We start from the raw sequence: 15,241 nt of genomic DNA, 5'->3' as shown, positions 1-15,241 counted from the left end.
TATCAGCCAGGCTCCTCTGTCCATGGAACTCTCCAGACAAGAATACTGGAATGGGTTGTCATGCCCTTCTCCAAAGGATCTTCCCAACCCAGGGATAAAACCCTGGTCTCACACATTGCAGGCAGATTCTTAACCATCTGAGCTACCAGAGCAGCCCCAATATTGATTTAGCTCTATAAAAAGATGGATAGAAAAAAAGACAATGATGTGAGCACAAAGTATGTCTGTTTCAATAGCTGACTTGTTTCTCCCAGGTAATACTTTCTACGTATGTGAGATGCTCTTAATAAGCAACTGCCACTGTTCTCACCAGAGAAAAACAGTGAGTAAAATCAGGAAGTAAAGAAGCAGAAAAGCATGCAATTCCTGCTCTCCAGGATTTCACACATTCTTTCTTCTGCATCAGATTAAATGGCTGTTTAATCCACTGGCGTTCTCCACCCTCATGTCCCAAGCTCTCCTTGGTGGGCAGGGAGGCTGCCTCTCAGCTCTAGCTCTTCAAGAATGTCATGAACACGCCCCAGTAGACACTGTACTGTCTGCTTCTCAAGCTACTGCTGCGTTCCCATCTAGTCCCAACCCTCTCCAGTAACTCCTGCCCCACAGCCTACACCAGGCCCTGCAAGCACTCACGTGTGTGTTTATGGGCGTTCGTCACATGCAAAGGCTTTGACTGATGTTTCCATATTAATGACTCCCATGTAAGGAAGCCCAAAGCTATATTGTGTTTCAAATGCATGAATTCCCAAGAGCACACCCTCTTCCTGCAGGTGATAGAGTGGAGTACAGAGAGGTTCAGTTATTTGCACACTTGGCCAGTGATGGCACAACCAACTGGTGTTCCTAAACCCGGATCCAGAGTTCTCCAGCGCTCTTTCTCTGCTGCAGAGATCTCTAGAACACACAGGGCATTTGCAAAGTATAGACAGTCAACTTCTCTTGAGGGGTTGCAAGGCCATCCTCAATTGTTGCTGGAAATTGGCTTTTTCACACTCCAAATACTGCATATTTTATGAATTGAGATTTGAAGCCGGACAAATTTGAGGAACTCATTCAGGAAAAAGAAATCGATAAGGACTAAGCCAAAATATCCAAACAAGAAAGTAATAAATAAAATAAGAAGTCTTAACTAAATGCCCTTGCATCTCTCAAACTTGACATGTTGGGAGCTGCATTGCTCTCAATGCTCCTGGAACCTGCCTGCCCCCCTGGTCCTGATGGTACTGCTGCATCTCAGACATGGAACACACAGCCTGGTGTCATCATGACCACTCTGTCCTTCCCCCTCCTGTGGGTCTATTCCCAATGAGTCCTGTGGGTCCTGTTCTAACCGTGTCCTTCCGGAGCGGCCCCTCCTTCGCTTCCCCACTGCTATCCTCCTGGCAAATGTCTTCTGATTCAGTGCTTCCCAACCCGTGTCACGGCACACATGGCACGTATGTGAATGGCACCTGGGCAGATGGATGAGGTTGTATTTGGGAGGCCACCTGCCCAGGGGCTCCAGCCACCCTCTCCTCCTGCAAGTCCGCCAAGGCCTAAGGGGAGCCTGCTTCTGGTACCCTGGGGCCCCTCCTCGGGGTAGATACACCTCAACACATGTCCAGGAGGCTCTGTTCCCACCATCACTCTGCTCCCGGCCACCCCATCCTCCTCAGCCAGAAAAGGTCTTCCTTCACACACAGCACCCCTACCAAACAGGAGCCACAGGAGGGGTCCCTAGTCCCCCCACCTTCCATCAGGACCCACCAGGCTCCTGGGTGAGAGCTCAGGGTGCAGAACCAGAATGTCTGGATTTTAATTCTGCTCCTGTGTTTGCAGACTGTTGGGTCTGGAATAGTCACAAGCCACACTGAGCCTCAGTTTCCTCATCTGTAACACAGTGACTCCCCCAGAGCAGTGTTGTGAAAGTCAAATGAGTTATTGAGTGTAATGCACTGTACACATGCGTGCATAGTAGATCCTAAAGGAAATCAACCCTTAATGTTCATTGGAAGGACTGATGCTAAAGCTGATGCTCCAATACTTTGGCCACATGATGTGAAGAACTGATTCATTGGAAAAAGACCCTGTTGCTAAGAAAGATTGAGGGCAGGAGGAGAAGGGGACGACAGGGGATGAGACGATTGGATGGTAATCACCAACTCAATGGACTTGAGTTTGAGCAAACTCCAGGAGACAGCGAAGGACAGGCAAGCCTTTTGTGCTATAGTCTATGGGGTTGCAAAGAGTTGGACACGGCTTAACCACTGAACAACAATAATACACACACACACGTTTGTGTGTGTGTGTGTGTGTCTGTGCGTGTGTTAGCAGTAGTTATCCAGAGCCCACTGATTGAATCTACAGTTTCCAACATATTGAGGCCACACATCCCTACACTTCCTTTTCCGGGAACTCTCTACTCCGCAAGCACCCCAGGGATGTTTGCCCAGGTGCCCACTCCATTTCCCTTGTCTGGAAAAGCTCCATCTTCCTCTGTAGCTTCCTACCTGCCTTTCATTCTGGACTCAGATCAAGTCTCGCCTCTTTTCCATGACCGCGCCTTCCTTTCAACTTCGATCACGCTTACTTTCGCTGTCATTTGTTGGCTTTCAGTGGTCTGTGTGGTTTCCCGTCTCTGTTATACATGTGTCCTGTCTTCCCAGCGAGATGAAAGGCCCTAGAGCAGGTGCTCTGTGAGTGTTTGCTGATGGCAGTGATGATGGCCAGGGGAGAATAAATCTGTTAGGCACATTATTTGCTGCAGCCAATAAAAGAGCATTCCCTTATAACTGCTTTAATTCACTCGGGAGATAAACGTGAGCTGCAGGAAGTGAAGTGTCTCTCCATCTTAATAATATTTTATTTTAATGAACAAATATTAATATTCTCCTTCCCATCATTTAGTGGTTCTCTTGTGCCATTATTTGAAAGAAATAAATATATTATTTAAATTTTATTACTCCAGAATATTGCCATTCCTGTTTATAGATGTTCACTATATATAAATTTTAAAGTCTGACTCATCTTTTTCCTCAAAGCAAATCATTCCCAATGCCATTAAGCAAAGCAGTTAGAGAAATTTTAAATCATTTTTACAAAGTCCAAGAAAGCCAGAAAGAGAGAAAATAATGAAAACAACTTAATACTGATTTTAATGAGCTGGAAAACATAAAGGGATCAATGACAAAGAGAGACAGTAGGGAAAAAAATGTCCAGAGTTTTGTTGTTTTGTGTGTGTGTTTGGTTTTTGGGGGTTTTTTTGGGGGGGGGGATAATTACTGGTTCCTCTGACTTTTAGCCTCAAAGGCAGAGCCCTCTCTTACTTCTCTTTGTATCCCCAGATCAGGCACAACCTGGACTGTACTAGGGGTTAGAGGTGGGTGTCTGTCTTAGAAGTGGACTCCACACCAGCCAGGCAGTCCACATCTGGACCTTTAAGACTTGGTTCCATGGTGCTTTGCACAGGGCATTAAATAAGTATACTCTAAGGAAATGAATGCTTAAATGATGAATGAACACAGCTATATGTTTTTAAAACTGGAGATATATATATGTGTGTATGGAGTCTAAAATATGGTACCGATGAACCTATTTGCATGGCAGCAATAGACATGCAGATACAGAGAACAGGCTTGTGGACACAGCAGGGGAGGGACAGGGTTGGATGAACTGAGAGTGTAGCATTGAAACATATACACTGCTGCTGCTGCTGCTGCTGCTAAATCGCTTCAGTGTCTGACTCTGTGCGACCCCCTAGACGGCAGCCCACCAGACTCTGCCGGCCCTGGGATTCTCCAGGCAAGAACCCTGGAGTGGGTTGCCATTTCCTTCTCCAATGCATGAAAGTGAAAAGTGAAAGTGAAGTCGCTCAGTCATGTCTGACTCTTCGAGACCTCATGGACTGCAGCCTACCAGGCTCCCCCGTCCATGGGATTTTCCAGGCAACAGTACTGGAGTGGGGTGCCATTGCCTTCTCCGAACATATACACTACTGTATGTAAAATAGACAGCCAGTGGGAAGTTCCTGTATAACACAGGGAGCTCAACCCAGTGCCCTGTGACAACCTAGAGTGGGATGGGGTCTAGGCAGGGAGGGAGGGTTGGACATATGTATACCTGTGGCTGATTCATGTTGAAATATGGCAGAAATCAGTACAACATTGTAAAGCAATTATCCTCCAATTAAAAATTTAAAAATAAATGTCACCAGTAAAAAAAAAAAAAAAAACAAGAAAGAAAGCTGGCTGTGATCATACTAAGTCAGAACACCAGAAGTAAAGTGGAAAATAAAAACTGAAGACAGTCGACTTTTTTCCTGCATATAGCCAAACAACTTTCCTAACCATCTCCTTCACTGCCAAACAATAGATTATTTGTAATGCTATTACAGTAAAGAAAAAATAGGGTAAAAGCCCTGAGTGGTGGGGAGAGAAGCAGCTCAGGGAAAAAGGAGTGGCATGTTCAAAGGTCCTGAGGAAGGAAGAAGAGTTGTATTTTCTAGGGAATAAGCCAAGTGCAAGGGAGCCTGAATGTAAAAGTGAAAGGGTAACTGACTTGATTTTAAAACAAAGTAACTGGCAACCTTTCAGGCAGGACATCATCAGCTATATTAAAAATGTATGTCTTTATCCTGTAAGCAACTGGAACATTTGAAGAGCTTTATGTGAACCATACAACTAATTAATTATGCATTTTGAAAAGATTACTCTGCAAAGAAAACATGGGAAAGAAGAAGAAGCAGGGAAACCATGATTCATTCCCTCAGTGAGTATTTATTCAGCACCTACTGTGTGGAGAAGGAAATGGCAACCCACTCCAGTATTCGTGCCTGGAAAATCCCATGGATAGAGGAGCTTGGCGGGCTACGGTCCATGGGGTTGCAAAGAGTCAGACACGACTGAGCACCTAACACACACACTGTGTGTCAGGCATTATTCTAGACATTGGGAATTAAGTCATGAGGAATATAAACAGGGATTTCCCTGGTGAGCCAGTGGCTAACACTCCAATCTACCAATGCAGGAGTCCAGGTTTGATTCCTGGTCAGCAAATTAGATCCCACATGCTGCAACTCAGACCTGGAACAGCCAAATAAATAACTAAAGAGTAAAATATTTTTAAAAAAATATATATCAGCCAAAGTTCTTACTCTTATGGAGCTTGCTTTTGAACGGAAGAAGACAGACAATAAATAAATGAAGTGCTCTTCTGTAGTATGTTGTATGGAAAGAACTGTCATGGGGGAAAATAAAGCAGAAAAGGAGTGGGGGGCGCCTGGTCAAGGGAAAGCAGTAGGTAAATTGTGCTTTTGAGAAGATAATATTTAAACAGGACCTAAAGGGAGTGAGGGCTCATCCGTGCAGGTAGATAGCTGGAAAATGAGGGCCCCGGGCAGAAGAACCAGCAGGTGCAAAGGCTGTGAGGCAGGAACATGCTGCCATCTGTGGAGAGAGCAGAGAAGCCTGTGTGGTCAGGTGATGAGTGAGCGAGGAGGAGAATAATGAGAGGCTGAGTCAGAGACAATGGGGACGATCACAAAGGGCCTGGCTGGCCAGGATGAAGACTCAGAGTGAGACTGTTGTTGTCATTCAGTCACTAAGCCGTGTCCAATTCTTTGGGACCCCCTGAACTGTAATACACCAGGTTCTCCCATCCTTCACTATCTCCTGGAGTTTGCTCAAACTCATGTCTGTTGAGTCGGTGATGCCATCCAACCATCTCATCCTCTGTTGCCCCTCTTCACTTCCTGCCTTCAATTTTTCCAGCTTTAGGGTCTTTTCCAACGTGTAGGCACTTTTCATCAGGTGGCCAAAGTATTGGAGGTTCAGCATCAGTCCTTCCAATGAATATTCAGGGTTGATTTCCTTTAGGATTAACTGGTTTGATCTCCTTGCAGTCCAAGGGACTGCCCAGAGTCTTCTCCAGCACCACAATTGGAAAGCATCAATTCTTTTGCGCTCAGCCTTCTTTATGGGATAGGAAGCCAAGGAAGGTTCCTGAGCAGAGGGCAGCTCTGCCTTCCATCTGCAGACTAGGGATGGAGACTAGGAGACTCGACTGGGCTGGGGAGACATGGTGGAAGGGCAGAGGCAAGCAGGTTCATTAGTATGAAGGCTCGTACAGTAATCCGGGCAAAAGACAAGGGTGGCTTGGTCCAGGGATAGAAACTGAGGTGATGAAAAAGGTAAGATTCAGGGCATGTTTTAAAGACAGAACCAAGGAGCTTTGCTGACAGATCATACTGTAATACAGGAGCAAGAGGGGAGTCAGGGTTTTTAGGTGGAAATAGCAGGAAGGATAAAGTGTCCATTAACTGAAATGTGGGGAAATGGGTTGAGTTAGTTTTAGGAGAGGAAGTTCAAGAGTTTGGTTTCTCGTATGTATCTGAGGTTCCAGTGAGACATCTCCGTTAATGTATGAGTAGTAAGAGAGCAGAGAAAGAGGGGACTCGCCCGAGAGTGAAGTGGGGTGAAGAGTGGCCACGTTTGAAGGAGAGACTGCCATGGGTCACGTGATCCAAGCAGACGCGGATGCAGGTGCAGTCCAGGTGACAGCCGTCAGGTCACTGATGGGAGTGGCCGGCACAGAGGCCAGGGCAGGCGCTCTGTGTGGAGGGGTGGGCTCCCGAGGGAGCCACACCAGGCGCTCTAGGTGCTGTGGGGGCCCTGCAGCTGTGGAGATGGGGCAGAGTGGGTGAACTTAGACACGTTTAGGAAACAGAAGTCTGCAGTACTTGGTTGAAATGCTATAAAGCAATCTAGGGTCAGGTGTTAAGAGAGGCCTCAGAAACAGTGAAGGCTTGTTCAGATTTGTTCAGGAGCAAAAGAATAGGAAATGCAAGTAATTCATGATTGGTCTGATGGATGTTTCTTTCAATTCCAGGGACATAGTTCCATATTTTAAAGAACACATGTAAGGCTAAGGAACGGCAGTGTTCAGAATCAATTGCATTGGTTTACATCCATATAAGGGACTTTTCTGGTGGCTTAGACGGTAAAGAGTCTGCCTACAATCCGGGAGACCTGGGTTCAATCCTTGGGTTGGGAGATCCTCTGGAGAAGGAAATGGCAACCCACTCCAGTATTCTTGCCTGGAAAACCCCATGGGCAGAGGAGCCTGGTAGGCTACAGTCCATGGGGTTGCAAAGAGTCGGACACGACTAAGTGACTTCACTTTCAATTTTCACTTTCACATCCATATAAGGGTGTGAGAATTACCTGAAAGGAGATCTGGCCAAATATTCAGAGTAGTTATCTCTGAATGATGGTGTTCCCAGTGACTTTCTTTTTTATTTTTTCTGTTAACTTCCTAAGTTTTAATTAGCCTGTGCTGTTTCACAACTTAAAATCAGAATATCAGTTTTGTTCCTCTGGAAGGGAAATGAAAGAGGCAAGGAAGAATCTCTGAAGTGATATACAGTTAGCCACACTCTTGCTAAATTACTGGCTCCATTTTTAAGCTCTGAGATATCAAAAGCTATTAGCACGAAGATTCCAATTTGAGTGGAAAAATGAGATAAAAAGTTGATGCCTTTAAATAATCATAAATAAGAAATAAAAGCTACATTTGCTGTACAGATTAATTAAAAGCAGGACCTAGAATATTATATTAGTCTTTCTGAATATTGCTTGCCATCAGGGGGAAGCAAGAAAGAGGATAAAAAGAATAATTTGTTGAGGCAAAGTGCATGACAGCTGAGAGGCAGTGAGGACCCATCTTTTTATTGATTTGCGTTTGGATTGATGAGGTCTCTAACCTAGAATAAAATCCTCTGCTCTATTTTCTTGGTCTCAGTGAAGCCACCCAAAGTGCCGTGTATTTATCTTTTGTAAATTATGTTTATTTTTAATACTCTGTGCTCATGATTCTTTTATATGGTGAATGTCACACTTTGCTGATGGCATGAGACCACCCTGGCATCCTGTGTTTATATTTTATTTTACAGAGTATTCTGTGGGGCCTGTCTCCACGGCCCTGTATTGTGTATATGTTCTCAGACACAATCCACGCTTGGACCATTTATACCGTTTGCTGCTTCAACTTGGAGATGATGGTCACGGATGGCCCATAATTGGTAGACTGTCAACATGCGTGAGCCTGGTGCCGTGAACCTTTATGGATTAGTGCACCTCTGAGCTAGGGGCTCAGGATGCAGAACGGCAATCGTGTTGATGGACATTGAAGCCGCGTTTAGTGGAAACAAGACCCCAGGGCTGGGGGTGTGACATTAATATGAAATCCAGGGCAGAGAAACGACTGAGTCTCTTTCCTTTTCTCTATGCAGGAAGCCTCCAGGTCCGGTACAACCTGGGTGGCACCCGGGAGCCCTATAACATTGACGTGGACCACCGGAGCATGGCTAACGGCCAGCCCCACAGCGTTAACATCACCCGTCGTGAGAGGACCATCACTCTCAAGGTACGCACGTGTTACTCCTCTGTCATCTGTCATACTGTGTTGCGGTCTCTGCCCGCTGTCGCACTTGAGTGAGTGCTCCGTCACTCAGTCATGTCCAACTCTTTGCGACCCCAAGGACGGCAGCCCGCCAGGCTCCTCTGTCCATGGGATCCTCCAAGCAAGAATGCCAGAGTGGTTGCCATTTCCTTCTCCCTCTGTCATACGTGGCTGTTGTTGGGTTTTTTTTGTTTGTTTGTTTGTTTGTTTTCAGTTTGGTTTTGGGTGGTTGGAGCAGGTGGAAGAGATGCTTCTAATACATTCTTCTACAAATTGCTAACCAGTGATGTAGAAAGATATGCAGTTGGTACAGGAAAGACAATGATGGTATTGATGGAGAAGAGATTTCTTGGGAGAAGGTAGAATAAATGTTTGCTCCATATATTCTTCGTAGCTTTTCCTGTGTATAGACCTGCACATCTATCAGCCTTCTGCTTTTATCCATTGCAGCATCTTTACCCTCCATGGTCTCAGATGTCTGAGGCTTATCACGTTTCCCAGCAAAGGTTATTTTGGTTTATCTGACCTACTTCCTTCACAACTCTAGCGCAGTGTGAATAACTGTTTTTTTTTTTCCTTCTATAGATGCTTTGCCTTAAACATCTTCTGTACACATACCTTTCCCAGCATCTCAGACTCTGGTTGTGGGCTTTTTGTACACAAAGGGATAGTTTTATTATGACACTCAAATTTTATTTCAGGTTCATTGATTGTCCCTCCCCCCCCACACCACCACTGATTTTTACAATGAAGAAGCCAGCCTGGGAGACACCATGAATCAAACATGACATGAGGTCTCCCCGGGAACTGAGCCAAAGATCAAGGCTGGAACTGTCACTGCGTTCTCTAGAAGGAGTTCAAAATAGATACCTGTCAGGAAGAAGAACGGCAGGGGGATGCTGTTTTGTCAGCCGAGCGGAGTGCCTTTTGGCAGGGGCTCAGCAGCCTCTCCGACCTCATTCGGATTCAGCTCGTTGCCGTGGGAAGTTCAGGTTGCAAAGAATCAGCACAGGCCCCATCTCTTTTTGAGCCCTGGTGAATGTCAAATTCATAACTCGATATGGAGTTTACACTTGGCCTTTAGCAGGAAATGCTAGAGAGCGTTTTCAGGAGAGGCCTTTCCTAGGAAAATGACAACGTGCAGAAGCAGCTTATTGTGCAGTCAATCAGATGGAGTGTAAATAAGGTTCTCTCTTAGTGACGGACAGTCGCTGAGCCCAGCGCAGTTCTTCACACACGAGAGGTGCTACAGATTACTTACAGAGTAAACTGCCCCCATCCTTCACCACAAACTCAAGTCTGATTCAGAAGAGACAGCAAGTTCAGGGTTAGTATGGTTTATACCATTATAGGATACAAATGTTTTAATACCATCTACCAACATTGTGTTTACTGGATTTTGATTAGACTCATTCACTTAGTTTAAACTATGCCATCTGTCACCCCTCTCAAAGAAAGTGATTCTCTTGCCATTTCGCCACTGCAAAATAATATTAAAAGTTAAAAAAGCTCAGCAGTCAGCTTGAAGGACAGTGTCATGGAAGACAGCTGATTCCCCTGTGGAATTTTGCAAGAAAATGCCTCGTGTGTTGGGGCTGAGCCCTGTGGGTTGAGGAACTTCAGCAAAGATGAGGGTGGGGTGAGTGGGAGAGGAGAGTCCAGGTGATAAGCTAAATAATTCCATTTCTGGGTACAATTCCCCAAATGAGAGTCTGAAGCAAAGTAGGTCAAGAAGGCCTCCCTTCTGGCAAGTTCCACCAACTGGGAAATCTTTGGAACCAACCAGAAACTCTTGAAGAACAGATATCAGCTAAATCAGAGCTGCTATCTGCTGCAGTGAATCAGAGATTGCCCTGAAGAAGGGGAGAAGGATGGACTATTTTAAGGACTTGGAGATTTTAAGGCAGGGAGAGGCCGAGAAGTCCAGACAATACAGGAGCCAGAGGCCTGCAGAGTCCAGGGCACTGAGGAGGGCCGGAGGGAGGTGGGGTCTGCTTCTATTGCTCTGGGTTCTTCTGGTTGCAAATGACAGAAAACCAACTCAGAATTCATTTGTAGGGGAAATTCCTAGGGTAGGTTATAAAAAGACAGGAAAGAAGAGGAAAATCACAACTTTGAAACAGAATCCAGAAGACCTGGAGGATTCAAACAAAGACTAGGCCTCCAGTGAGCACCTCTCTGCTCTTGCCTCTCTCTCTCTCCGTACTTCATCTCTGCTTGCCCACCTCCGTCTAACAACTGGATTAACTCTTCTCTGGAAGGCTCCATCTTCCAGATGTAATGGACCCAGATACTGAAGTCCTGGGCACGTGTCTTCCCAGTTTTGCTGTCGGAAGGAAGGTCCTAGAGTCTCAGTTCTCATTTTAAAACCCAGGGGAAGTCTCTGGTTGGCCGGTCTGGGGTCCCACACTCACTCTATCTTGGGGAGCGGGGTGCAGTGACTGATGGCCCACAATCAGACCTCATGATCAGAGTGGGGAATTTGGGGGAGAGTCCTCCAAGGAACAGGACTAGAGCTCCAGGAAAAGGAAGATGTGGATGAGGATGAAAAACACTGGCCACATAACGCTTTGTAGTAAAGAAGACAGAAGCAGGAAGCATTCTAAAAGACATGGAACAGGGCTTCCCTGGTGGCTCAGTGGTAAAGAATCTGCCTGCCAATGCAGGAGACACGGGTTCAACCCCTGATCCAGGAAGATCCCACGTGCCTCGAAGCAACTAAGCCTGTGATACACAACTATTTCGCTTGTGCTCTAGAGCCGGGGAGCCGCAGCTACAGAAGTGCACACACCCTAGAGCCCATGATCTGCAGCAAGAGAAGTCACTGCAATGGGAAGCCAGCTCGCTGCAACTAGAGAGGAGCCCTTGGTCGCTACAACTAGAGGAAAAGCCCACACAGCAATGAAGACCCAGCACAGCCAAAAAAAAAAAAATAAATCTTTTTTTAAAAAAGAAAAAAGACATGGAGCAAATTCAGCCACAGAAATTGTGCCCAGGGGGTTGGAAAGCCCTGCCCGCCTCAATTCTGTCACACAATGGAGTGCAATCGCCCTGAGATTTCTGGACATACTTAGAAAGCCAGATGCCGTCACCCACTTGAATCCAGCCTGAACAGACTTCATGGTCTGGAGGGCTCTGGTCTTTCTCAGCCTGGATGGAAAGCAGAGGTGGATACAGTGGAGGAAGAAAGCACACGGCGCCTCCTTTCAGACCAGCGGATCTGGTGGGCTCCCTGGGTCCACAGCCTGCTTTCTTTCAGGCAAGGGAGCCTGTTGAGTGTGGACATAACTCCAGGTGTACCTTTAGAACCCCCCAAAAATACTCCAATTTTCTTTTTCCTGGGAACAATCTACAAATCCATCTTGAGAACTCCTACAACCTCAAGAATGCATGGAGAACAATATAATGAAATGTTAATCGTGATTATTTCTGTGTAAAGGATTATAAATAATTTCATTTCCTCTAGAGTTTTCTATATTTCCTCATTTCTTATTACAAATGTGTGTTGCATTTTTATAATTGAACAAAAATGTAAAACACATATCCGGTTTGGTCCCTGGGTTGGGAAGATCCCCTGGAGAAGGGAAAGGCTACCCATTCCAGTATTTTGGCCTGGAGAATTCCATAGACTGTATAGTCCATGGGCTCACAAAGAGTCAGACATGACCGAGTGACTTTAAAAAAAAACACATGTATCCTCCATCTATTCTGATAACCCCCAGTTACAATAAAATATAACGACAAATATACGTAAATAATTTTGAATTAAAATGTACTTCTAATCAAAGAGCAAAAATAAGCCTAAGATGAATTTAAAATGCTGTGGAATGACGCCTTTGGGATTAGGGTGAAATTTTATGTTTCTACATATACAAACATCATATAATTTAGATGATGTTTATCAACGTTTATAGTGTTTTTAAAAGCAGGTTGGCTTTCCTAGCTGGGTTTGGCTAAAGCTAACATTAAATTAATTTGCATTCCCTGAGCACACACTGTCTGAAATGGTGCTGAGCACTTGAGGGAAATTGACCTTGGATGAAACATTTGCTGCCAAAAAACAAAGTGCCCAATCTCCACATAGATAATGAAGAACTGACTCTCGGAGTTAGCAGACAGCAACGTGAACCAGAGCCCGTGACAACCCTCAAGTGGCGTCGTTTACAAAAACTCACAGTCGCCCCAGTGATAACAGCTAAAGGCTTGATGCCAGTCAGATGTAAAACAAACCCTGAGCAGGTAGAGAGCACCTGAACAAAGCGTTGTATCTGATGAAAATATGTGCCAGTTAACACGCATCGAAGAACTGAACCTTACAAGGAATGACTTCAAAGTCTTGTGCTGCGAATCCTTTCTTCTTACTTTCCTTCCTGCCTGCCATCTCTGGCTTCTCCCTTCCTTCTTCATTCCTTCCTTTCATCCCAACCACATTGCACAGGGTATCTAAGGTGATTTATAAGGAGTTCAGTTCAGTCATTCAGTTGTGTCCAACTCTTTACGACCCCATGGACTGCAGCACGCCAGGCTTCCCTGTCCATCACCAACTCCAGAGCTTGTTCAAACTCATGTCCATCAAGTCAGTGATGCCATCCAACCATCTCATCCTCTGTTGTCCTCTTCTCCTCCTGCCCTCAATCTTTCCCAGCATCAGGGTCTTTTCCAATGAGTCAGTTCTTCGCATCAGGTGACCAAAGTATTGGAGTTTCAGCTTCAGCATCAGTCCTTCCAATGAATATTTAGGACTGATTTCCTTTAGGATTAACTGGTTTGATCTTCTTGCAGTCCAAGGGACTCTCAAGAGTCTTCTCTAACACCACAGTTCAAAAGTGTCAATTCTTTAGCACTCAGCCTTCTTTAGCACTCAGCCTACTCTCACATCTGTACATGACTACTGGAAAAACCATATTCTTTGACTAGATGGACCTTTGTTGGCAAAGTAATGTCTCTGCTTTTTTAAGATGCTGTCTCAGTCTGTCATAGCTTTTCTTCCAAGGAGCAAGCGTCTTTTATTTCATGGCTGCAGGCACCATCTGAAGTGATTTTGGAGCCCAAGAAAACAAAGTCTCCCACTGTTTCCATTGTTTCCCCATCTATTTGCCATGAAGTGATGGGACCAGATGCCATGATCTTAGTTTTTTTAATGTTCAGATTCAAGCCAGCTTTTTCACTTTCATCAGGAGGCTCTTCAGTTTGTCTTCACTTTCTGCCATAAGGGTGGTGTTATCTGCATACCTGAGATTATTGATATTTCTCCCGGCAATCTTGATTCCAGCTTGTGCTTCATCCAGCATGGCATTTCTCATGATGTACTCTGCATATAAGTTAAATAAGCATGGTGACAATATATGGCTTTGACATATTCCTTTCCCAATTTGGAACCAGTCCGTTGTTCCATGTCCAGTTCTAACCGTTGTTTCTTGACCTGTATACTGATTTCTCAAAAGACAGATCAGGCAGTCTGGTTTTCCCATCTCTTGAAGAATTTTCCATAGTTTGTTGTGCTCCACACAGTCGAAGGCTTTGGCATAGTCAATAAAGTAGAAGTAGATGTTTTTCTGGAACTCTATTGCTTTTTCTGTGATCCAGGGATTTTGGCGATTTGATCTCTGGTTCCTCTGCCTTTTCTAAATCCAGATTGAACATCTGGAAGTTCTTGGTTCACATACTGTTGAAGTTTGGAGAATTTTGAGCATCACTTTACTAGCGTGTGAGATGAGTGCAATTGTGTGGTAGTTTGAGCATTCTTTGGCATTGCCTTTCTTTGGGGTTGGAATGAAAACTGACCTTTCCAGTCCTGTGGCCACCGCAGAGTTTTCCAAATTTGCTGGCGTATTGAGTGCAGCACTCTTATAGGGAGTACCTACAGGTAAAGAATCTGCCTGCAATGCTGGAGACACAGGACACGTGGGTTCGATTACTAGGTCGGGGAGATTCCCCAGGGAGGAGAAAATGACACCTAAACAGAGAAGCCTGATGGGCTACGGCCCAAGGGTCAAAAAGAGTCAGACATGACTGAGCCACTAAGCACAACAAGAACTAAATGAAACTGAGGATTAAAGCAAGTCACAAAAAGTAGGGCCCCAAGACAAGGAAGGAGCATAATACAGTCACCCAGGTCAGGTCTTATCCATGTGTATAAGTTTGGACTTCTGGTGGCCAGAAGTCCACAGCCCATAAGAGCAAAATGTACCAGTTCTTGTAGAGAATTGAAATTTTTCTTACTCTATCATCCTTTTCTTTTCTTGTCTACTATGGATTGTATTTACTGGCATAGCAAGCTGCCCATAGCACGGTTCACTTGGCAACATCACGTGCATGATGGTAGTTCGTGTTTACTGGTGATGACAGTGGTCCAGGCAATGTGCTAGCACTTGGCACACATTCGCTCACTGAGTCTTCACAAGAGGCTTATGAGGAATGTACCCATTTTACAGATGGGGAAACTGCCGCTCCGAGTGTGCTGTAGATCACCCAAGGTCAGGAAGCAGTGAGTGGCAAAAGCCTAGATGAACCTAAGTCTATCACACCTTACGGCTTCCATGTGCTCTTACCTGAATCACTTACTAGAGAAATGTCTAGGAGGGTGGTCGTAACATTTTGGAAGTGGATATCTCTGGCCAGTTAGAAACTGCGTGATGTTGTTCTCATTACTAAATACTTCAAAAATACACAAAAGCACAGAGAATAATAAAACATACACCTACAGACCCACCATCCAGACATTAAAAATGTTGGCATTTTGCTACATTTCTTCAGATTTTTAACAAAACACTGATAGCTGAAGGCCCTTCGTCCCCTCTGTTAT

General features: G+C 45.0%; 1 protein-coding gene across 3 annotated transcripts in view; it reads left to right on the top strand.

Moving 5' to 3' along the window:
• CNTNAP2 (contactin associated protein like 2) overlaps nucleotides 1–15,241 on the top strand; it is a 2,326,438-nt gene that overhangs the window by 2,149,450 nt on the left and 161,747 nt on the right. For all 3 annotated transcript variants that reach the window (XM_027538737.1, XM_027538738.1, XM_027538736.1), the window contains exon 21: nucleotides 8,267–8,400. In XM_027538737.1, the coding sequence (XP_027394538.1) occupies nucleotides 8,267–8,400 (134 nt within the window). The remainder of the gene's footprint in view (nucleotides 1–8,266; nucleotides 8,401–15,241) is intronic.

This window comes from Bos indicus x Bos taurus, chromosome 4 (genome assembly GCF_003369695.1).
Source record: "Bos indicus x Bos taurus breed Angus x Brahman F1 hybrid chromosome 4, Bos_hybrid_MaternalHap_v2.0, whole genome shotgun sequence".
NCBI classification, from domain to species: Eukaryota; Metazoa; Chordata; class Mammalia; order Artiodactyla; family Bovidae; genus Bos; species Bos indicus x Bos taurus.
Note: the sequence above shows the minus strand (reverse complement) of the source record. Positions and strands in the feature narration are given on the sequence as shown.